General features: G+C 40.3%; 1 protein-coding gene across 1 annotated transcript in view; it reads left to right on the top strand.

Annotated features, from left to right (window-relative positions):
* Nucleotides 1-448: 448 nt before the first annotated feature.
* Nucleotides 449-18,773, top strand: part of LOC130238115 (uncharacterized) — a 91,578-nt gene continuing 73,253 nt past the window's right edge. The window contains exons 1-15 of the mRNA XM_056469022.1: nt 449-475; nt 2,703-2,726; nt 5,223-5,255; nt 7,067-7,102; nt 7,192-7,224; nt 7,337-7,470; nt 7,565-7,837; nt 7,918-8,013; nt 8,102-8,237; nt 11,078-11,110; nt 11,564-11,596; nt 17,797-17,832; nt 18,194-18,229; nt 18,325-18,357; nt 18,452-18,585. Of these exons, the coding sequence (XP_056324997.1) occupies nt 7,200-7,224; nt 7,337-7,470; nt 7,565-7,837; nt 7,918-8,013; nt 8,102-8,237; nt 11,078-11,110; nt 11,564-11,596; nt 17,797-17,832; nt 18,194-18,229; nt 18,325-18,357; nt 18,452-18,585 (969 nt within the window). The 5' untranslated portion in view covers nt 449-475; nt 2,703-2,726; nt 5,223-5,255; nt 7,067-7,102; nt 7,192-7,199. The remainder of the gene's footprint in view (nt 476-2,702; nt 2,727-5,222; nt 5,256-7,066; nt 7,103-7,191; nt 7,225-7,336; nt 7,471-7,564; nt 7,838-7,917; nt 8,014-8,101; nt 8,238-11,077; nt 11,111-11,563; nt 11,597-17,796; nt 17,833-18,193; nt 18,230-18,324; nt 18,358-18,451; nt 18,586-18,773) is intronic.

Here is an 18,773-nt window from a genome sequence, read left to right as displayed (position 1 = left end):
TGTGTGAATGATAACTAATAGTATCTTGAAAAATATCTAGTTAAATACGATGTACTCGCATTATGGCAAAGTTAAAAGAAATCAGTTATTACAAAGCAGTTATTAAAACTATTATGTTTAGAAATGTGTTGACATTTTTTACATTATATTTTTACAGCATATATACTGTATATCACTCTCTCTCTCTCTCTCTCTCTCTCTCTCTCTCTCTATTAACATATTAACAGAAGAACGACTTCTACGTGTGCTGTTATCGTCCGCAGTGTCATCATCATGAAGTTATCTCTGGTTTTACAGCATCTGCTTCTGTTCATATCAGTCCTGGAACTGAGTATGTATCTTTTAATCATGTTTAATTTTCTCTTAATGTGCCGAAGACAATACTATTACCTCATTTATGTTTCTAAATGCAATGGCATTTGTTTTTTTTCTTGAACAGTCAGGGCACAATTGACTACTGAAACAACACCGACAGGTAACCCATCAGAAATGTTAACTATTTGTTGTGAAACTAATCTCCTCACTTCACTTCAGTTAAACATTTTAATTAATGTTTAGATAATTCCCCTCCAAAACATAAAAAGGTATCATTTACTTACCCTTTACTTGTTCATAACTGTTTTGGATTTCTTTCCTCTGTTGAACACAAAAGAAGATACAGGGCTCTATTTTGACGATCCATGCACAAAGCGCAAAGCGCAGGGCGCAAAAGCAATTAGATCGTGTCTGAATCCACTTTTGCTAATTAAGGACGGAAAAATCCGCTTTGCGCCTTGGTGCATGGTCTAACAGGGTTGAGCTTATTTTCTTAATGAGTTATAGGTGTGTTTTGAGAATAAACCAATCAGAGCCTCATCCCCCATTCCCTTTATGAGTCAGTTGTGTTGCGCCATAGCGCATTTGCTATTTACATGACGGATTTTGTTAGTGGAAAAACTGAGCATTTCACTAGCGAGAAAACAGTTAAACAGAGCACCTACAGTGTGAGAATGAGAGATGAGCCTCCTCATTATTAACTCTCACTTTCGCTCTCGTGGATAGGGTAACCTTGTACGCACAGACATCAATTAGCTTATAAAATAATTAATTTAGTTTAATAAGCGCAAAGATATGTTTCAAAACTATTTCTAAATTCAGTTCTAATTTCCAGCAAACAAATAAATGAACAATAATAACGAAGTGTGTTCAAACAACTGAGTTATATCCAAATACACATGCTATGCCCAATATGGTCTAAAACCAGACAGGTGGGCAAATCTAAGCTTGTTTTTAATAAAACAAAAATACATATGCATATAATAAATAATTTTGCTAATAATAATAACATTATACAAAAGCAAATTTTCATGAATAAACTGAAAAAGCCCGCCGAGATGAAGAAGGCATGAAAGTTTGGTTTTTATATTTATGTAGGCTAGAAAATAATACGTTTTGTAATATTTCAATCCTTTATATTTATATCCTATATATATATCCTTATTAAATCCTATATATATCCTGAATATTTTAATTATTTTTCATTTGTAAAGATATTTGCGTATTGCTGTACACCCTGTCTGTATTAAGCAATGTGTAAGCCAGGTGCAAAACTAACACGCTCTGCGCTGGACAATAGACCAGCTTTGATCTGATCCTCAAAATAGCAAGGCGCCAGCAATGCACCTGAACACACCTCCTTTTTTAGATCAGAACGCCTATGGGCGCACATATGAGCGCAAATGCATTTGCTATTTAAACAGCATGGCACAAAGTGTCAAAACGACTCTTGCGCCAAGCTGAAACTAGCAAACAACTATTGCGCCGCATTGCGCCGGGTGTATGATAGTGTTTTGAAGAAAGCTGAAAGCCTGTACCCATTGACTTCCATAGTGTTTGTTTTTCCTACCATGGTTACAGGTTTTAAGCATTTTTCACAAACTTGAGGGAGGGTAAATGGTGACAGTCTCTTTAAATAGACTGTTACACTATTTTCCTACAGTTCCTTCCTGATCTGTGCAGTTCTGTGATGTTTTTGTTGCACATCATTACTGCATTATCTGGTTTTTCCTGATGAAGAATGTGTGTGTTTGTGTGGGAAAATATGGGTCACCTCTAAAAAATTATTTTGTTTGTTTGTAATATGGAATTATGCAATATTTACTATTCTAAATTATTTTTTATATCTATCATTTTCTGATAAAAAAAATAGTTTCTGTGATTATGATACGGTAACACTTACAATAAGGTTGTATTAGTTAATGTACGTTTAATGCATTCATTAACAGTGAACAGTTCAACAGTTTATATAAAGATATTTGTTATTGCTGAATAAATGTGTTGTTCATTGTTAGGTCGTGTTATGTAATCCATGATCAAATACATCATTGTGCTAATAAGGCTGTTAATGTAAAGAGATGCATTAGAACATGAGTAAGATAACATTAACCAAGATTATATAATGCTAAATAATAGTCATTGTTATCTACCAATAGCAAACCAGAGCCACGCTTTAAATTTCTAATAAACAAAACTAAGCCCTGCCTCTTTACAGTTTTTGTTTCATTTCATCACGTTTTGTTTTAACGGTGGCTCACTTGTCCTAAATTACTCGAGAGATCTTTTTGAAACATCCTGCCTCAAGTTTCTTTTTCAATAAGGAATGTATAAACTTTTGTCAAATGAGTTTGTGTGATATCTAATAATATTTGTGTTCATGTTTTCAGAAACTACCATCCCAGAATCAGCAGGTATTAATTTACCATGTTCAATTTCACATCCAAGACATCTGACAGTCCAAAATGTGTGCTTTTAGCATGCTTTCTGATACATCCATAAAGCCCATTGCTTTCTATAAGAAACATCAACTGACTGACCTTAAGAATATATACCTGTATCTATCAATGATGAGCACACACACACATTATATATATATATATATATATATATATATATATATATATATATATATATATATATATATATATATATATATATATATATATATTACACACACACATATTTATATTTATATAAATATATATGTTTTTTTCTGTGTGGAGTTTGCATGTTCTCCTAGTGTTGGTTTGGGTTTCCTCCGGGTGTTCCGGTTTCCCCCACAAGTCAAAAGGACCCCAGATTAATAAAGGGACAAAGCCGAAAAGAAAATGAATGAATGAATATATATATAGATGTCAAGGCTTAATTCACCAGGTAATTTCAGGTGAACGTTATAAACTCACAGGGCTCTATTTTAACGATCTAGGCGCAAAGTCTAAAGCTCATGTCGCAAAAGCATTAAGGGCGAGTCTGAATCCACTTTTGCTACTTTAAGATTGGAAAAATATGATTTGCGCCGCAGCCCATGGTCTAACAGTGTTGTGCTTATTCTCCTAATGAGTTAGGGTGTGTTTTGAGAATAAACCAATCAGAGACTCATCTCCCATTCCCTTTAAGAGTCAGTTGTGTCGCCATGGAGCATTTGCTATTTACATGGTGGCCTTTGTAAGTGAAAAAACTGAACACTTCACTAGCGAGAAAACAGTTCAACAGCTTCTGCAGCGAGGGGAATGAATGAATGAGCCTCCTCCAATCGGCTTCTTTACTTTCTCTTTCTCTCTTTCGTGGATGAGGAAACGGTGTTGTACAAACTCCACTGAAGACATCCATTAGCTTACATAATTAATTTAGTTTAAGCGCAAAGATTTGTTTCAAAACTATTTCTAGATTCAGTTCTAAATTCCAGCAAACAAATAAATGAACAGTAATAACGATGTATGGTCAAAAAAAATTGTTCTATCCCAATTCACATCCTATTCTTATGCCCCATATGATCCAAAACCTGACAGGTGGACAAATCTAAACTTGTTTTTAATAAAACAAATATAAATTTGAATAAAATATATAATACTACTAATAATAATAACATTATACAAATGCAAATTGTCATGAATAAACAAAAAAAAGCCCCCCGAGAGGAAGAAGGCATGGAAGCAGTGGTTTTTATATTTCTGTAAAAAATTATAAAGTTTGTACTTATTTGTATTGAACATTTCCATTTGTAAAGATATTTCAGCTGGTCAATTGCACGGGTTGTTTTAGCTCCTCAAAATAGCAATGTGCCAACAACACGCCTAAACACACTTCTTTTCTAGACCAGCACATCCATGAGTCTACAAAGCAGCACAAATGGATTTGCTATTTAAACAAGGTGGCACAAAACAGGAAAATTGGGGTTGCGTTGGTCTGAAAATAACAGCACTTTGCACCAAACATGTCTTGTGCCTTATTAGTAGGGCCCACAGAGTTAAATGAATTATTTACTGGTGGATTTATTTTGATTGTTTTTCAACAACCTCCAGAGTTCCATCATCAGGTAGTAAATAAAATCTAATCTAAATTATTTAGCTGTTCTTGTTCCCGTTCCTGTTTCTGGCCTGGATACTCTGTATCCATCATGCCCTATTCTCATGCCCTAATTTTACAGCATTAAAGCTAGTCAAAGCAAGCTTCTACTTGTTTGTTTCTGCTAAAAGTTAATGAAAGAGAACTGCAATATATAGTAAGTTTAATGATTTAATCATTGTTGTTTTAATTTTGTGATAGTTTTAGAAGTAGTCAACAGAGTTTGAATTATACAGTCATTGTGTGGCACAAATGCTATTGATTGTTTATTGTCTGTAAGCACAAGCAGAATAATATGTAACAAACATGGAGAAAGATCACCAGTCTAGACATGACAAGTGTTTAGGCCAGACAACGCACTCCAGAGACACACACATTCAATTCCATTCATGTTTATTTATATCGCGCTTTTCACAATGTAGATTGTGTCAAAGCAGCTTGACAAAGTCCAGATTTCAGAGTTGAAGTTCAGTCAAGTTTAGTTTAGTGTGGTTTAAGTTTCACTGCTGAAAGTTCAAACACTGAAGAACAAATCCACAGAAAGCGCAGCTACACAAGTCCCGATTCAAGCAAGCCGGTGGAGACAGTGGCGAGGAAAATAAAAACTTCACCAATTGACAAAGTGAAGGGGAAAAAAACCTCGAGAGGAACTAGGCAGAGAGAGGGAGAGCAAGAAAGAGAAAGAATGAGAGTGAGGGAGTGAGAGAAAAAGAAAGAAAGAGTATGATGCGACAAAACCTTGACAGAGAGTTGCACGTTCATGGTAAAGCCCAAAGGGGTTTTGAATTATTCCTTGCTGTTGAATTATTCCTTGCTGTTTTCTTTTTTATTTACTCTTTCAGCAACCACCCCATTGTCAACCACAGTTCCACCAGGTAATGATGCATTTAGTTACAGATAACGCAACGGTTGCTGAAGTAGCCTCGTTCCCTGAGGGGGGAATGGAAATGCTATGTGGAAACTTCCACTATGGGGGATTTCGTCAGAATCCAATCATCTGAAAGAGTACAAAATAGGGCTAATGAAAAGCCAATGAGTTGGTAGCATCAGCGTGCACAGCTGGTGCCACTTACAATTCATTTTGTATATAAGTGCTGAACATGCTAAGCTGAGGCATCCTTTTCTAGCTAAAGAGCCTTTCACGGCTAACAGCCAAGGGGCAATCATTGTGGTGAAGGAACATAGCATTTCCGCCCCCCCCCCCCTCGGGGAACGAGGGTTACTTTAATAACCGTTGCGATCCTCTTCGGGAGGGGAACTTAAATGCTATGTGGAAACTTCCACTGTGGGGAAATCTATGGAAAACGTCACAATGATTAAACCTTACCTTGCCCCTGGTGAGAGGTTATGCCAAGCCATAAGCGTAAGTGCACCTGCATCACCAGAGGCGCAGTCTTCAACGTGTTCCCTGGCCCTTACTTATCACACTTATTAAGAACTTTTACAGATTTAGATTTTTTTTTTTTTGGGTGGGGGGGGGGGGGGGGATTGTAAAACTACACCTAGTTAAACTCTAGGAATTTTAAATATGACAGTACGTTGGGAAAGCGTGCAGTCCCGATAGGGAGGACGCTGAGGAGACCTGGTGGCGAGAAGACATATTGACTACCCCTTAGAAGGATGGAAGACACGAGCCCGCCTAAGAGGGGGGACTACATCGTGGCTAAGTGAACATATGGGATCACCAGTGGGGATTGCACATAGCAGGCACCTAAACTCAGAACGTGGGCTGACCAGCAGGCATGCCAACAACGTAACAGGTCATTACCTGACTCTTCCACTGAGTCAGATGTTGGGGGCCTCGGAGGAACTCTGCAGGGTTTGCCAAGTGGGGAACTCAACTGACAGTGAGAAAGTGCACATATCTGTGTGTTAGAGAGAAAGTAGCAGCAAGTGTTTTACAACACCTAAACAAATTTACTCATTCACCGTGGTTTCCCAGCACACGTGAGGAAATCGGCTCCACTAAAAGATTCAAAAATCTCGCAAATGTATTAGGTGTCGCCCAGCCCGCTGCTCTACAATGTCTGTTAGAGAGGCACTGCATGCTAGAGCCCAAGAGGATGTGCCCTCTCAAGTGTCATCAAGTGAGGGGCGACCATCTGACGGAGCGCTTCTCTCACTCGAAGCTTGGGTGGAGCGCGTGGAGGAGCGAGAGGTCCACAATCCCAAGGGCGGCAGATTTACTCCCTTGTAACCCTCAGATATACCTGGGGTGGGTGGCCCTTTTTCAAGAGTGAGCCACGATCTTAACTGCACAACAGACATTCCATCACAGTGATGACATGCACTGTCTGCGAGCACCGCATCAACATGCTGGACCCCCAGACATGAAACGCAGTGCCTGTGCCCATCATCCAAGGACAGGAAACTTGAAAAAGACGTGCTGCACAACCGTGTTGCTCTTTTAGGAAATTCGCAACAATATACACCGCTATGGAGGACCAGACCCAAAGAACGGCAGGTAAGGGTTTGGATTGGATTCTGGATTCTTGGATTCTGACGGAATCACCCACAGTGGAAGTTTCTACATAGCATTGGAGTTCCCCTCCCGAAGGGGAACTCCTGTGATAAATAATGTGTAAATTTCATGTTTTGTCTTGAAAGTTATAGGAAAGAAAACTGATCTAATTAAGTGAGTTTAATCAATTATTCACTGCTGTTTCAATATTTGTATATTTTTCAGCTACCACCACATATACAACCACAACAGTTCCTCCAGGTAATAATGCAGTGACACCTGGCGACACCAGAGAGACTTTTTTGTACTTCACAGAAGTATTTTATCTATTATTTGTTTTGTTTTACCAGTCGTTGCAATGACTTCTGCACAGCCTTGGACAGGTATTTACTGACTTTCAAATGAGAACTGCATTAAATTCAGAATCAGCAATTATTACACAATTCTGACAATTCTTTCTGAATTTCTTTTTCTTGTGTTTTTTTCTCTCCTCAGCTCCAGCAATATTCTATCCATTCGGCTCGGCTGTAGGAGACACTGAGCAAATAGTTACTATAGATGAAAGCTTATATTTTGTTGGTCTATCAACTTCATTTACTTTCTTTGGCCACAGATACACCAACTTATACGTAAGAACTCAGTTCCATTGTCAGTCAAAGTCTAAATGTAAATGCAGTTATAAGCCAGATTGAGATTATCACTGGCTGTACATTAATTTTACAGCTTATGCATACTGGCCTCCTTACATTCACAATAACGTCAGTGGCAACATCAGGACCTAACTATACTCCCATAAGAGGAAATGATGATTTCATTGCTGCGCTCTGGAGTGACATTGATGACTATTACGGTGGCGTTTTCTCACATCAGGAGTACACTAATGGAAGTGTGCTCGACCGCGCCACTCAGGATATAAACCAGCATTTCTCTACAACAAACTTCAGTGCTTCTTGGGTCTTTGTTGTCACTTGGAAGTATGGTTCTCAGCCAAACCCGGTGAAATATATTTATTTTCTTGTTTCCATGTAACAGACTATATAGACAGTGAATCATAATGTTGTTTCTTTTCTTATCAGGCAATCCTGTTTCAAGCGGTTTTAATTTCAGGTAGTGGTGAATCTTTCTTTCTGTTGAATTATGGTGACTGTGCTGTGTTATTTGAAGCAGTTGAGGTAAATCATCACAGGACTCAAAATGCAATCATACATTTTCTACATCAGCTCTGTACACATATGTAATCAATACATTTGGTTTCAATAGGCTGGATTTGACACAATAAACTCCATAAGCAACTTTGTAATTCCTGATTCAATTAATGGCAACTATCAAAATCTCAAGAGCACGACTAATGTAAATGTTCCCGGTCGCTGGGCCTTCAACGCAACCAGCGGATCAGGTACTGTAGGAGTTTGATCAAGTTTACTGTATGTGTCAGTTATTTTATGATTGTGTTTCCTTCAAGAAGTAGTCAACAGAGTTTGAATTATGCAGTCATTGTGTGGCACAAATGCTATTGATTGTTTATTGTCTGTAAGCACAAGCAGAATAATATGTATCAAATAAGGGGACAGATCACCAGTCTAGACATGACAAGTGTTTAGGCCAGACAACACACTCCAGAGACACACACATTCAATTCCATTCATGTTTATTTATATAGCGCTTTTCACAATGTAGATTGTGTCAAAGCAGCTTGACAAAGTCCAGATTTCAGAGTTGAAGTTCAGTCAAGTTTAGTTTAGTGTGGTTTAAGTTTCACTGCTGAAAGTTCAAACACTGAAGAACAAATCCACAGAAAGCGCAGCTACACAAGTCCCAATCCAAGCAAGCCGGTGGAGACAGTGGCGAGGAAAATAAAAACTTCACCAATTGACAAAGTGAAGGGGAAAAAAACCTCGAGAGGAACTAGGCAGAGAGAGGGAGAGCACGTTCATGGTAAAGCCCAAAGGCATGCACCTTAACAGGCCTGTTCTGGACAAACTAGAAAAGGACTGGAAAACAGAGACTGTCAGAGTTTCCAAAACAACAATAAACTAGATGGGAGTGGCAATACCCTGACTCCTGAAATGATTAGCACTACATGTTTTAACAAATAAACTGATCTTCGTATGATCGTGTAATGCAGGTATACAGTAGCAAATCACAAATCAGTGCCTGCTCAAAAAAAAGAGATATACAGTTGAAGTCTGAATTATTAGCCCCCGTTTATTTTTTCTCCAATTTCTGTTTAACAGAGTCAAGATTTTTTTCAACACATTTCTAAACATAATAGTTTTAATAACTCATTTCTAATAACTGATTTTTTTTATCTTTGTCATGATGACAGTAAATAATATTTGACTAGATATTTTTCAGGACGCTTCTATACACCTTAAAGTGTCAATTAAAGGCTTAACTAGGTTAATTAGGTAAACTAGGCAAGTTAGGGTAAATAGGCAAGTTACTGTATAATGATGGTTTGCTATCGAAAAAATATATAGCTTAAAGGGGCCAATAATTTTGACCTTAAAATGTGTTTATAAAAAAAATGCTTTTATTCTAGCTGAAAAAGAACAAATAAAACTTTCACCAGAAGAAAAAATATTATCAGACATTCTGTGAAAATCTCCTTGCTCTGTTGAACATCATTTGGAGAATATTAAAAAAGAAAAAAAAAAGAAATAAATCAAAGGGGGGCAAATAATTCTGACTTCAACTGTATATTTTTCCATATGGCCCACACTAACATTGTTTTATTAATATACACTTAACAGATTTAAATAAGATTTAAGTTTGTAAATTAACGTTTGAATAAATGAAAATAATGCGAGTGGAAACTCATGGATCAATTGATTTAAGGGAATTGGCTTTTTCATTCTTTCCTTATGGGAAGTTTTTTTTTTTTTTTTATGGGTTAAAGTTACCCTAACCCCTCCAAATTTTCTCTTGTGATGAGTAATGTGAACAAAAGAGTTTATTGGATATTTAATAGTGACTGTACACAAACAAACACTCAAGAACCTCAAATTCTTGACAAAAGTTCAACCTTTTGTTCATTAAAGCACAAGCTGTCTTTGCAAACATTTGTAATTATTCACTGCTGAGCAGACTCCTGCCAGTAATTACATTGTATTATAAATATGTCTATTGCTATTAATATAGTCACTTTATCAGCAGGTGCCACTTGTAAAGTAGGCAGTGACAATATTAATATAAAAACAGGCTGTTTGTAGTTACACTACTGTGTTCTTTCTTTCAGAAATGACCAGCACCGACTCAGCAGACGTTAATTTAGCACATCCCATTTTCATGACTAAGACGTCTAATAGTCTATAAAAACTTGGTGCTCTTCCTCATCTGCTTTCTGAGCAATTTACAGCAAGCATCTGCATATGTGTGTCTGTGTGTGTTTAAAATAAGTCTAATAGACATCTAAACATTGATATAAAAATACAGTTTGAAGTAGATAGATTTTTTAATGAATGTAATACAAGCAGCAAATCATAGATCAGTGGAAGCTCAAAAGGCAAATGCTTTCTTCATTCTTTACTACAGTATGTATATATATATACTATTTATTTACACATATATATATATATATATACTATTTATTTACACACACACACACACACACACATATATATATATATATATATATATATATATATATATATATATATATATATATATATATATATATATATATATATATTTATACATATATACACACACATCTCCACTTGCATTTTTTTTTTAACAAAAGGATGTTCAAAAGTTCAAATATAAGCAAATGACAATGTCCAAGAGAATAATCCAAAAAAGTAATCCAAGATGCAGGCAATAATTAGGGTAGGCAGCAAACCATCAATAAACAAAGACGGTCAAAAACCCAGACACAGCCGAAGCAGGGAATAAAGCAAATGCTCAGAAATGTGTTTACAACAAGCATTTGACTTCAAACTGAATGAATTTGAGTGTGAGTCTTTTATAGTTTGTGTAATGTGCGACAGCTGGGATAAACTATTAGTCCAATGGATTATGGGAAGTGTAGTTCGGGTGACTTGCAATGGTAATGGGGCAAGAGGATCTTGTGGGCACTCCAGCTGGTGATCATAACAATAATAAATTAATTTTTAATATTTATTATTTTTATGTCTGGGCTTGTTTATTTGTGCTGAAAGGTATAAGAAAGGAAAAAACTCCACTCATGTAAGTTTAATGATTCATTTGTGTTTTTACTTTTGTTCATTATTTCAGTATACAGCACACCAAACACCACAGTTACACCAGGTAATAATGCAGTGAGGTACAGTATATGCAATACAGTTATGTGCTTGATCTGGTTTTATTTTCTGGTTTTCTGTCCTGCTGGCACCACATTTGTTCTCCTGCCCTTTGTTTTCTTGTTAGTCTGTTGTTCTCCCTGTATATAAGTCCCTATGTTTCTGTGTTTGTTTGTTGGTCATATGTTGTGTTAGCCGTTCATGTTTCAAAGTAACTGCATTGGGAGCAGCACCTCTCTCATCTTCACCTCATGCCGTAATATTACAATAATAAAGCTAATAAAGTTGAAGCTAAAATAATAAAGTAAATAATAACAATACAGTTTTTTTATTCCATCTTGATGAATTTAATGTCCAAGCGTGTTTGTTTCTGGTGAAAGTCACAGGAAGGAAAACTCCACAAACAACATGAGTTTAATGAATTATTCATTGCTGTTTTCTTTTTTATTTATTCTTTCAGCAACCACCACATTGTCAACCACAGATCCACCAGGTAATGATGCAGTTAGTTACAGATAACACACCGGTTACTAAAGTAACTCTCGTTCCCTGAGGGGGGGGGAACAGAAATGCTATGTGGAAACTTCCACTATCGGGGATTTCGTCAGAATCCAATCATCTGAAAGAGTACAAAAATGGGCCAATGAAATCCCAATAAGTTGGCACCGTCAACGTGCACAGCTGGCACCACTTACAATTAATCTTGTATACAAGCACTACACGTGCCAAGCTAAGGCATCCTTCTTTAGCTGAAAGAGCCTCTCACGTCTAACATCTAAGGGGCAATTATTGTGGCGATGGAACGTAGCATTTTCGTCCTCCCCCCCCCCCCCCCCCCCCCCCCCCCCCCGGGTAACGAGGGTTACTTTACTAACCATTGCGATCCCCTTCAGGAGGGGAACTTCAATGATATGTGGAAACTTCCGCTATGGGGAAATCTATGGAAAATGCCACGATGATTAAAACTTACCTTGCCCCTGGCGAGAGGTTATGCCAAGCCATGAGTGTGAGTGCACCTGCATCGCCAGAGGCGCAGTCTTCAACGTGTTCCCTGGCCCTTACTTATCACACGTATTAAGAAGTTTTACAGATTTAGATATATTTTTCGGGAATTGTAAAAATGCACCTAGTTAAACTCTAGGAATTTTAAATATGACAGTATGTTGGGAAAGCGTGCAGTCCCGATAGGGAGGATGCTGTGGAGGCCACTTGCTGCCCAAATGAGGAGACCTGGTGGCAAAAAGACATGGACTTGCCCTGAGAAGGGGGAGTACTCATATAAAAAGATGGTTAGCGGGGATGGAAGAAACGAGCCCGCCTAAGAAGGGGGACTACATCGTGGCTGAGTGAGCATATGGGATCACCAGTGGGGATTGCACATATCCTATACCCAGAACGTGGGCTGACCAGCGGGCATGCCAACAACGTAACGGGCCATTACCTGACCCCTCTGCCAAGTCAGATGTTGGGGGCCTCGGAGGAACTATGCAGGGTTCGCCAAGTGGGGAACTCAACTAACAACTAGAAAGCGCACGTATCTCTGTGTTAGAGAGAAAGGCGCAGAAAGTTTTACAACACCTAACCAAATTTACTCATTCACCGTGGTCTCCCAGCAAGAAATTGGCTCCACTAAAAGATTAAAAAATCTCACAAATGTATTAGGTGTCACCCAGCCTGCAGCTCTACAATGTCTGTTGGAGAGGCATCGCATGCTAACGCCCAAGAGGATGGGTGCTCCGAGTGAAGTGCACTCTCACTCCTGGGGGACACGGCTCGGCCAGGCTCAGATAAGCAAGGAGATGGCATCCACTGTTCAGTGGGTTTGTTACAACCTTTGTTTGGATACGGAGCTGCTCAGAGAATCTAAAAGCTGAGTACGGTCCATATAAATACGTAAAGCGCAAACAGGACACAGCAATAAAGGGGCTGGGGCCTCCTCCGTGGGCAGCGCTTGCAGGTTCACTATGTGGTCTAAAAAAACGCTGTAGGAACCTAGGGCACCTAGGTGGGGTAGGGTCTCAGAAAAAACATGAGTGGGCCGGCCCAAAACGCTGGCACATTTTGTTGACCTAAAATGCCTCCAGATACCCACCCATTTAACCAATGCCAACGTGACCAGCAGAGCTGTCTACCTGGACCGATTTCTTACAGATACTGGGTCGAGTGGATCGTGCCGACCTCTGTGATCTCCAAGTGGGTATGAGAGGGGAACAGGATAGAATTAATATCCACGTCTCGCGCCTCTGGGAACTGGATGATGAGGCAATGCTTTCCCGACGTGCTGCCATCGCCGCATCCTCAGAGCAGGGATGATCATAACGCCAACCCCTCATTGTGGAGAGGACAGCCTAAGCTCCAGCCAACTGAAGGAGGATAGCGTCACACTGATCTGGCATGTTCAGGGTCCTTCTCTGAGAAAAGTATACCACACAGCAAATAGACTCCACTTCAGGGCGTAGGCATGTCTCGTAGAGGGTGCTGTAGCCTTATTGAAGCCGTTAACCACCTAATCGGTACGTCACCTAAGTCCTCCGTGCTCCATCTATGGACCACACGTGAGGTTCCATAGATCTGAGCGCGGGTGCCAAACGGTGTCTGTCCCAGAGAAAAAGCTTCTTCCAGGGAATGTGCCAGGGAGGGGCCATCACAGGGAGAGTTGAAATACAGGTCTGATTGAGCCAGACATGCGGCGAAAGTGGATACACCCTGTGCGGTTGATATATGCCAGCGTCTCCTTGCTGTCCATCCTGACCAACACGTGTTTCCCCCCTAGCACCAGTAAAAAAAAAGGCGCAGCGCGAGATACACTGCCAACAACTTGAGGCAATTAAATGCCAATACAAAAAGGTTCCTACCACGGACACACAGCTGCATGCCCGCAACACACAGTCCCCCAGCGCAACTGAAAGCATCTATCTTGATGATATGCCTGAACACCTGTTCTAGAGGCACACAGGCCTGTAGAAACGCAGGGTCTGTCCAGAGGCTGAGGGCACGGCGACACAGTGGAGTGACAGTCACCCAGTGTGCACTCACATGCCATGCGCGTCTTGGGACCCGATTGTGAAGCTAATGCTGAAGTGGTCTCATATGGAGCACCCGAGCGGTGAGACAGTGACTGCGGATGCTATATGCTCCAGGAGCCTCTGAAATAATATCAGTGGGACCACAGTTTCTCTGTCAAACTCTCTCAGACAGGTCAGCATCAGCTGGGCACGTCTCTCTGGGTAGGCGCGCCGTCATGGTGATCGAGTCCAGCTCCAACCCAAGAAAAGAGATGCTCTGCACAGGGGTGTGCTTGCTCTTTTCTCGGTTGACCTGAAGCCCCAATAGGTCTAGGTGTCAAAGCACCCTGTCTCTGTGCATAATCAATTGATCCTGCGAGATCGCTAAAATCAGCCAGTCGAGATAATACAGTATACGGATGCACGTGGGCAGAAGAGGCGCTAGGGTACCCTCCGCAAGCTTGGTGAAAACCAAGACAGAGAGAGCCCGAAGTGGAGGACATGTACTGCTAGGCTTGACCTTCAAACACAAACCGCATAAACTGATTGTGGCATGGAAGTATGGAGACACAAAGTACGCGTCCTTCAGGTCTATTGCTGCAGACCAATCCCAAGGACGAACGCAACGGAGGATGCGCTTCTGTGTAAGAATTCTGAAGGGCAGCTTGTGAAGACAGTGGTTCAAAATGTGCAGATCTAGCATTGGCCTTAGCCCACCGCTCTTTTGGGTACGATGAAGTACATGCTATAAAACCCATCTCCGCTGGAGGGACTGGCTAGATTGCATCCTTCGCCAGGAGGACAGCAATCTCCTCTCGCAAGACAGTGACGAACACAGGGCTGACCCTGGTGAAATAAACACCCGTTAACTTGGGAGGCCGTTTCGCGAATTTAATCACACATGGCTTCATCGCTATGATCGCTGACATACCAGCAGTGGGCCAGCGCAAAGTGGGAGGGTCGATCCGGGGAGTGCTGGGGTCCCGCGGAAGAGCAGGAGGCGAGTTACTCACTCTCACCTCGCACCCAGGCTCCGGAGGAGGGGCTGGAAGTGTGACAGAAGGGAGACCGTCCACCTACACCTCGTGAGCCACTGGGGAAATGCACAGATCCTGCGAGCTGGAAGGCATAGCTTTCCAGACTGGCAGTGTTCGGGCTGTCACATCTGGGGGAGGAAAAAAAGGCGAGCGCCCTCTCTGCGAGAAGCAGTGGATGTGGATGGTTCGGTGGGGGGGAGCAGTCTTACATCTCCACCGATAGATGACTCAGCTCATCACATCCAACTGTACCTCTGTGAATTTCTGGGTGAATTCCCCGACTGTGCCGAACAGGCCAGCTTGGGTTATGGGCAAGCTAAGAAAGCAAACTATGTCAATTCCTCAGAGGTGGCGTTCCTGGACCACTAATGTGGCCATCATCCTTCCCAGGGAACAAGCAGCAGACTTGTGATCCGTAGAGCACAGTTGGTTGCGGTGCAGAGCTCGTGTAACAAGCCTGGGTCGAAACCACCCTCGTGCAGCTGGGCCAGCGCTTGTGTTTGGTAGCGTTGGTAGGTGGCCATAGCGTGCAGGGTGGAAGTAGCCTGGTCAGCAGCCATGCGGGCTCTGGCTCCGAGGGAGGCAGATAACCCACACGCCTTGGACGGGAGACAAGGCTGATTCCACCAGAAAGAGGCACCACGCAGGCCCGCAATGGCACTCTCAATCTGGGGAATCAATTTGTACCCCCTTGCTGCTCTGCGAGATGCATGCAGATCAGGCAGAGAAGGGTGCCCTCCAAGACTAAGTGAGCCTGCTGAGTGGGTTCGAATCCTCATCAGACAATGACAGCCCGTCCTCCGATGCAGCGAGGGCCATTTGAGCCTCGGTGTCATCAAGTGAGAGGGCGACCATCTGAGGACGAAGCGCTTCTCTCATTTGAAGCTTGGATGGAGCACGTGGAGGAGCGAGAAGTCTGCAAGCCCAAGGGCGGTGGATTTACTCCCACTGTAACCTCAGATCTGCCCACCTCAGAGCTTTCTCGTTCTCTCTCTCTCTCTCTGTCGTCAGAGAAAACCCTCACCGACTCACGTGCTGCGCTTATATTCCAAATTGATTGTAAGTAGCGCCAGCGGTGCATGCTGACACTGCCAACTCTTTGGTCCGTTTATATACTCTTTCAGATGATTGGATTCTGACGAAATCCCCATAGTGGAAATTTCCTTTTAGCATTGAAGTTCCCCTACCGAAGGGGAACCTCGGAAATTCTTGACAAAAGTTCTACCTTTAGTTCATTAAAGCACACAAGGTGTCTTTGCAAATGTATGTATTGATTTCCTGCTGTCAAGAATCCTGGCAGTAATTATGTTGTATTATAAATATTTCTATTTCCATTAGTCCTTTCGCCATCAGGGGCCACTTGCAATGTGGGCAGTGACAATATTAATATAAATACAGGCTGCCTGTGCTGTTTGCAGTTACACCACTGTGTTCATACTTTCAAAAACTACCAGCATTGGCTCAACAGGTGTTCATTTATCACGTCCCATTTTTTTAATGATTTTTGAACACTGTGGACAATTAGAAGTCTACACATAGATTAAAAAAACAACATAATGCAAGTAGCAAATCATTGAACACTGGAATCTTGAAATGGCACTTGGTTTATTCTTTCTTTCTTAAAGATACTTTATTTATTTTTCATGACCCGTCCCAGATTTCTGTTTTAAGGTGAATAGTGGATGTTTGTCAAATGTGTTCATGTTGAGGTATCTAGCATGCGTTCAGAAAATAATTAAGCACAGCCTATTTGCATGACTAAGACTTCCATTAGTCCATTGTGTTCAAAAACTCTATGAACAGGGGTTATGAATTAGGGGTGGAATGGTTTACAAAATTGTCAGTTTGGTTCGTGCCACAGTTCTGTGGTCGTGATTTTCAATTTGATTCGGTTTACATTGAAAAAAATCCCCTGTTGTAATACTTAAATACCATTGAGAAATACCAAACATGAGCATAAAATACATATCCTTAAAATCTACCATTTACAGTATTAAAAAAGCCATGTGTAGTAATTTCAGTCTTAAAGTTTTGATTTAGTGTTGTTGAGCAATGGTAATGATGACACTGTGTGTTAATTTTAGCAGCTGTCTTTTAAAAATTCTATCACCAATGTGTACAAATACTTTAGTTATATAGTATATGTTTCAGTGCAAGAACATGTTTAATTACAAAAAAAATAAAAAAAACATTTGTGAGCAGAGAGAGAAACGAAAAGTATTGAGCAATGGTCAGTGCAGGCAGAAAACCATCACTAAACAAAGAACAAACCAACTTTAAAAACAGGCAAGACAAAAACAGAAAGCAATGGAAATGCTCAGAAATGAATGTACAACAAGCAAGACTTCACAGTGAATAAATGTGAGACTTAAATAGCCTGGAATGCTTAAAATCAAATGGTGTAATGTGTGACCACTGGGATAATCAATCAGTGCTGTGAATTATGGGTAGTACAGTACAGCCGACTGGCAATGGTAATGAATGGAGTGTCGTTTAGAGGATCTTGTGGGCAGTCAATCTGGTGATCATAACAAAAATAACGGGGTTTTTTCCATCGTGATTATTTTGGTGAAAAATATTGTAAAGAAAACTGCTCTTGTGGAGTTTAAATCATTATTCATTGGTGTTTTTATTTGTGTTCATTATTTCAGCAAACACCACACTGAGCACCAGCACAGTTACACCAGGTAATGATGCACTGAGTTATGTGCAATGTTTTTATGCACGTCACTGAAGTGTTTTATCTGGGTTATTTTCTATTTTTCTGTCCCCACCGGCTTTACCCTGGATTTGTTCTCTAGCCCATTGTTTTCCTTGTATATAAGTCCATTTGTTTCTGCCATTGTTTGTCTGTCATTGGTTGTGTTAGCTGCTCATCTTTCTGTGCGTTTAACTGCATTTGAAGCCACTTCCTTCTCATCTGTACCTTATGCACTAATATTGCAATAATAAAGCTTTTTTTGTGAAAGTTAAAGAAAAAAACTGATCTAATTAAGTGAGTTTAATGAATTATTCATTGCTGTTAAGATTTATTTTTGTAATTTTCAGCTACCACCACATTTACAACCACCACAGTTCCTCCAGGTAATAATGCTGTGAGTTATTGATGACGCCTGTGTGTGTTTTTTTTTTTGTACTTCACAAAAGTATTTTATATGTTTGTGTTTTCTCGTTAACAGTTGTTGCGATGACTTCTGCACAGCCGTGGACGGGTATTTACTGAGTTCATTTCAGAATCAGCAATTATTACACAACTCTGGTGATTCTTTCTGACTTTGCTTTTCTTGTGTTTTATTGTCTCTGCAGCTCCAGCGATATTCTATCCATTCGGCTCGGCTGTAGGAGACACTGAATACATTGTTAATTACGATGAAAGCTCATATTATGTTGCTCTTTCAACCCCATTTACGTTCTTTGGCCACACATACAACAGCTTATATGTAAGAATTCAGTTCAATTGTCTGTCAAAGTCTGAATGCAAATGCAGTGATAAGCCAGTTTGTGATTATTGCTTGATGTAAATTGATTTCTCATATTACAGGTCATTTATAATGGACTCCTGACATTCACAATAACATCAACATCAGGCCCTTACTATAGTCCCCTCAGAGGACGAGAAGATTTCATT

Source organism: Danio aesculapii, chromosome 12 (genome assembly GCF_903798145.1).
Source record: "Danio aesculapii chromosome 12, fDanAes4.1, whole genome shotgun sequence".
Classification (NCBI taxonomy): domain Eukaryota; kingdom Metazoa; phylum Chordata; class Actinopteri; order Cypriniformes; family Danionidae; genus Danio; species Danio aesculapii.
The sequence above is the reverse complement of the archived record's forward strand: the minus strand, read 5'-3'. Positions and strand labels throughout refer to the sequence as shown.